This window comes from Dendrobium catenatum, unplaced genomic scaffold (genome assembly GCF_001605985.2).
Source record: "Dendrobium catenatum unplaced genomic scaffold, ASM160598v2 fragScaff_scaffold_1202, whole genome shotgun sequence".
Classification (NCBI taxonomy): Eukaryota; Viridiplantae; Streptophyta; class Magnoliopsida; order Asparagales; family Orchidaceae; genus Dendrobium; species Dendrobium catenatum.
Genome location: NW_021319664.1, coordinates 498114 through 503464, shown reverse-complemented (window position 1 = coordinate 503464; position 5351 = coordinate 498114). Strand labels below are relative to the sequence as shown.

At 33.4% G+C, this 5351-nt stretch overlaps 1 protein-coding gene across 1 annotated transcript; it reads left to right on the top strand.

The window, feature by feature from the left end:
• Positions 1-1931: 1931 nt before the first annotated feature.
• On the top strand, positions 1932-2656 carry LOC114580685 (ubiquitin-like protein ATG12). Its single transcript, XM_028699020.1, has 3 exons — positions 1932-2079; positions 2199-2257; positions 2377-2656. The coding sequence occupies exons 1-3, from the start codon at positions 2046-2048 to the stop codon at positions 2506-2508; spliced, it is 225 nt and encodes a 74-aa protein (XP_028554853.1). The 5' UTR covers positions 1932-2045; the 3' UTR covers positions 2509-2656.
• Positions 2657-5351: the final 2695 nt, after the last annotated feature.

Sequence of the window (5351 nt, the reverse complement as noted above, 5' to 3'; positions counted from 1 at the left end):
ACACTAGTATTGTAGTTGATTACAAATGAGGCCCTTCCTTGGGGGAAGGCCTTAGCTTGATGTACATCTTATAGAGTACATTACATGATGAGAATACAAAGAATAACTGCTAATGTGTTACTTTGGTTGGAAGGACTGTAATCGGTGGGCGATGTAAGTCGGAATGATCATAGTCGGCGGGCGACGAAGGTTTGAAGGACTGTAGTCGGTGGACGACGTAAGTCAGAAGGACCGTAGTCGGCGGGCGACGGAGGTCAGAAGGAATGTAATCGGTGGGTGACATAAGTCAGAAGGATCCTAGTTGGTGGACGATGGAGGTTAGAAGGATTGTAGTCGGCGGGCGACGTAAGTTAGAAGGACCGTAGTCGATGGACTACGAAGGTCAGAAGGACTGAAGTTGATGAGCGACGTAAGTTAGAAGGACCGTAGTCGGTGGGCGACGGATGTCAGAAGGATTGTAGACGGCGGGCGACGTAAATCAAAATTATCATAGTCGACGAACGATGGAGATCAGAAGGACTATTGAAAATTAGCTACGTCAGGTAGAAACTTAGCGAAGAGCGGAGTTCGACTTCAGGTAGAAGTCCGACGTTAGTTGGCGACCGAGGCGAACTCCGGTGTTAGATGGTATTTGAGTAGAACTCCGACGTCACTTCGAGTTTAGGTGAAACTCAGGCGTCACTTTGGAGGTCGGACGGAATTCCAGCATGACTTGGAAAGTCGGGCAGAATTCCAACATCATTTGGAAGTCGGGTAGAATTACGACATCACTTGGGCAGAATTTCGACTGCGTTGGTTGAGGAGGAGTTTCTTCCCTTCTATCATTCTTCTATTCTCTTCTTGCTTAGGCCCCCTCTCAAGAAAAATGAGGGGTCTATTTATAGATTTTTGGAGTGGCATGGCTCGTAAATATGTGAGAGATCAGAGGCAAATGTGGAGTGGTTCGGATGGACGGCCGATATTGAATCCTTTGATCATGGACCGTTTGTCGAACATTTGAAGGTCTTAATGATATTAGAATTCGGTGATCTTGGGTTCGTTGGATTTGTCTCGTTAAGCCGCTGATCGATTCGACTATAAGCATGTCATATTTGGAAACTGTTTGGTAATCCAAATTATGAATTGAACCTTCCAAATGTGCTTCGGGTCTTCGATTTGGACTCATTTGGGCTTGGATTGAGTTGAATTTGGTGTCGTTGGGTTCGTATTTTCGAGACGCTCAGTTCAACTATAAGTTTTCTTAAATCGGAGTTCATATGATCCCAGATTTAATTTTGAAGTTTCCAACTTGATTTTTGCCTCAAGATTCGTGTCTGATCAAAATAATTTTTTGATAAAATATCGTATAATGACCTAAATGTTGTGTTGAATGAAAATATAAGTATAGGATGGTATAAGGGTCTAGTATTATATATATGAAGTATTTGAGAGGTATAACTGTATAAGAGCCTGAGAAAAAAATAATGTGATGTATTTTAAAGTGATATTTTATTTCAGTTATCTTTCACGATAAAAATGCATATAAAAGATAAACTATATATTATAAGCTAGCACTATATTCAATATTACAATGGAGATAGAATAGCAAACTTATTTGCTTCTTTTTTCGTAAATTAAAAATTTTGGTAGGTTTCAAATATCTTATGATGCTCATTCCTATTTTATTTTGTATGTGTTAATTTTAAGATAGAGAAAGAGAAAGAAACAAATTGAGTAGAGATAGAGATGATATGTTTGTGTTTATAAGTACATCTTTTGTTAGCTCACATATATTTTTTGTAATTATTATAAAGATTTAATTATAATTAAATTATTTTTATAATAAGTAAACTTTTTTTATATATTATTGAAATATGATTAATTAAATAAAATATTAAAATAGTGTTGAAGCCAAAATACAACATAAAATTTTCTCGACTTATTCTGCCAAACGTCTAACCTCGTTTAAGATATAACATCATTTATAAAACTGCCCAACCAGACGCGTCCTGAGTTCCAAAGGAAGACCGCGGAAAACAAAAATAGAAACTTCTCCGGCGTCGATCATGGCGTCAGAGTTGCCGGCCTCCGACCGCAAAGGTAGCGAGGAAGGGCTAGAGAGCGACAGCTTTCGCTTCTTTGGTTGCAAAATTAGGGTATTACTTCATATTTTTTTCTTTCGGATGTTTCATGCCCTTTTTCTCTTTGTCTGTTTGCAGTGGTTGTTCATCTTAGGGCGACCGGCGATGCTCCCATCCTCAAGCAGGCGAAGTTCAAGGTATGATCTAAAATTTTCATTTGAATATTCCTTGCTTTGATCGCTTTTGATTGATTCATTTGAGAAATTCGTCTGTGGAGTGCTGGCCGCAAAATATTGATTAGGTTGATGCTGAACAGAAATATTATGAGAAACACAAAAATGCACCTGTTGGGAAGAATAAGATGATGCTTCTGTTAGCACATTACTTGAGAACTGCCATTTGGATAATGAAGAATGATATGAACCTAATTGTAAACAGTAGTAGTTAAATATGTCTGATTAGTAGCCTAAGTTAGCCTAGATAAGTCGTAATATGATTAGTTAGTAGCCTGGGTAAGCCTAAAAAACTCTTGTAAACTTATAAATATCCCAGTTTGGGTGTATGATGGCATGATAAATAATAAATCCCCTTTCTCCTATCTAGTTCTGTATTTGTTCTTTCTTTTGTAGTTTGAGTAGCTCATAATACTGTGATAGGAGCAGGTTCCTATCAAAGGACCTTTTTTTGCTAGGGATGGTACACTGAGGTATTGAATGGGAAATGTTTGATATGGTTATACTTGTTAGATCATTTTTCCTCTTAAGAGAGTTTGTGTGATAGTTACTGGTTTATTGGTGATGAAATGTTATGGTTTGGTCATGATGGTCATAAATTTCTTTCCTTTGCTTCTATAGATGAATATATAGTCATCATATAGTCTACACAAATTTGGAATACAAGAATAGAAAAAATATCTATAAAATGGCATTGCTTAATGAAACATAAGAATGAACTAAGCTTGATGAATTTTAGGGCTTATTTGGTTGCTTCTAGGTGAGAACCATTCATTAGAAAGTGATGAATATGTTTCAACTCATTTACAGAGTGATATTATGTCCTCACTTTTTGAGGGATTTCAAAGTTGCTTGTAGAGTTGGAAATGTATTCAACCAAATGATTAAATCCAGATAATTTATTATTTTTCAGACCATTTTTTCAACTTAAATAACCAAATGGGTCTTTAAAGTGAACTTATTTTTGAATCAAGGAAAAAATTAAGTTAATCAAATACGATTTAACTAATATTATATCATGCCAGATGGTTAGATAGAAGTTATGAGTCTTCATGGTTGTTGTCAGAAATTCTATAGATAGGAAATATGAATGCGCATGCAAAGACATTAGACTTTCAGCAGGACATGCATGTTTTAGCTAATGAGTTTTTCATTTTTATTTGTTTTAGTTTTTTATATATCTTGCATTTAAGAAACTAAATGGGTTGGAGAGAAAGCTAAGGAGATTGATAGTTTAGGTTATAAACTATGATATTCGGGTAGGAGTCGTACTAGAAATAATATAGGCGTGATTATAGATAAGAGTTTGAAGGATAATGTTATAAAAATTAACCAAATTGGAGATAGAATTATAGCTCTAGAGATTGTTGTTGATGCTAAGTGGTTTGAAATATGGGTTCAAAATTAAAATTTTGGAATGATTTAGAAGAATTAATACAAGAGATAACCTTGAATAAAGAGTTTTTATATGAGGAGATTTAAATGAACATGTTGGTAGAGTGCTAGATGAATTTAAAAGCATTTATGGTGGTCATGAGTTTGGAACGACAAATGAAGATGGTAAGATCATATTAGATTTTTATTTAGCTTATGATTTCTTAATAGCTAATACCTTATTTAAAAAAAGAGATGAACATCTTATCACTTATAAAAATGGATATAGTAAAACACAGATTTATTATTTTCTTATAGGAAAATTAAATTGTTCAGATTGCAAAGATTGTAAAGTTATTTCAAGTGAAAATTTATGTACCCAACATTGATTATTAGTTTTGGACTTTAAGTTAAAGGGGTAGAAAATAAAAAATAAAGTAAAATGATTTTCTAGGATTAAATGATGACATTTAAAAATATTAACAAAAATATTTTTAAGAGTAAGATTTTAGATCTTAAGATTTTGTCTGTGCATGAGGATGCTAATATTATGTGGGAAAAAGTGACTAGTGATATTAATAATATTGCAAAAGATGTGATTGGAGTTTCAAAGGGAAAAACTCTTAATAATAAAAATAGTTGGTGGTGAAATTCAAATATGCAAGAAAAGATAAAAAATAAGAAGATTTGTTATAAAAATTGGTTTAGATGTAAAAATTCTGATAATTGGGAAACCTATAAAGAGGCTCATAAGGAATCTAAGAAAGCTATTTGCGATACAAAAACTTAGCTTTTAATGATTTATATAATAGGTTAGATACTAAGGAGGAAGAAATATATATGTATAAGTTAGTCAAACAAAGAGATATAAGTAGTAAGGATTTATTTCAAGTGAAGTGTGTTAAGGATGAGATCAAAATATTCTTTTGCTAGAAGATGATATTCAATAAAAGTGGATGAGATATTTTGCTAAACTTTTTAATGATGAATGTGAAAATAAGATCGACTTTAGTGACTTTAGTACCCTAAATGAAAATAAATATTTTTGTTTTTATTGGCATTTTAGTAAAACCAAAATTAAAGAGGCTTTAAAAAAATGAAGTGTGGAAAAGCTGTTGGACCTGATAATATTCCAATAGAGATGTGGAAATGCTTAGGAAATGAAGGAATTTCTTGGCTCACTAAACTTTTTAATACTATTTTGAAGACTAAAAAGATGGCAGATCAGTGGAGAATGAGTGTATTAATTCTTATTTTTAAGAATAAAGGTGATGTATATCATTAAAGATATGTATGCAGGAGCAATTACTTGTGTTCAAACACAAGGTGGTTTGACCAAGTATTTTTCTATTTCGGTTGGATTACATCAAGGATCAGCCTTAAGTCCATATCTTTTTTCTTTAGTCATGGATGTTTTAACTATACATTTGCAAGAGAATGTATCTTGGTGTATGCTTTTTGCTGATGATATTCTTCTTGTTGATAAGACTAGAGATGGAGTTGAACGTAAACTTGAATTATGAAGGTCAACCTTAGAGTCTAAAGGTTTTCGCTTGAGTAGATTTAAAACTGAATATATGGAGTGTAATTTTAGTAACAATAGACCTAGTGAGGGGATTGTGACTTTGGGCGATCAAGTTATTAATAAGAGTACACGTTTTAGATACCTTGGATCTATTGTTCA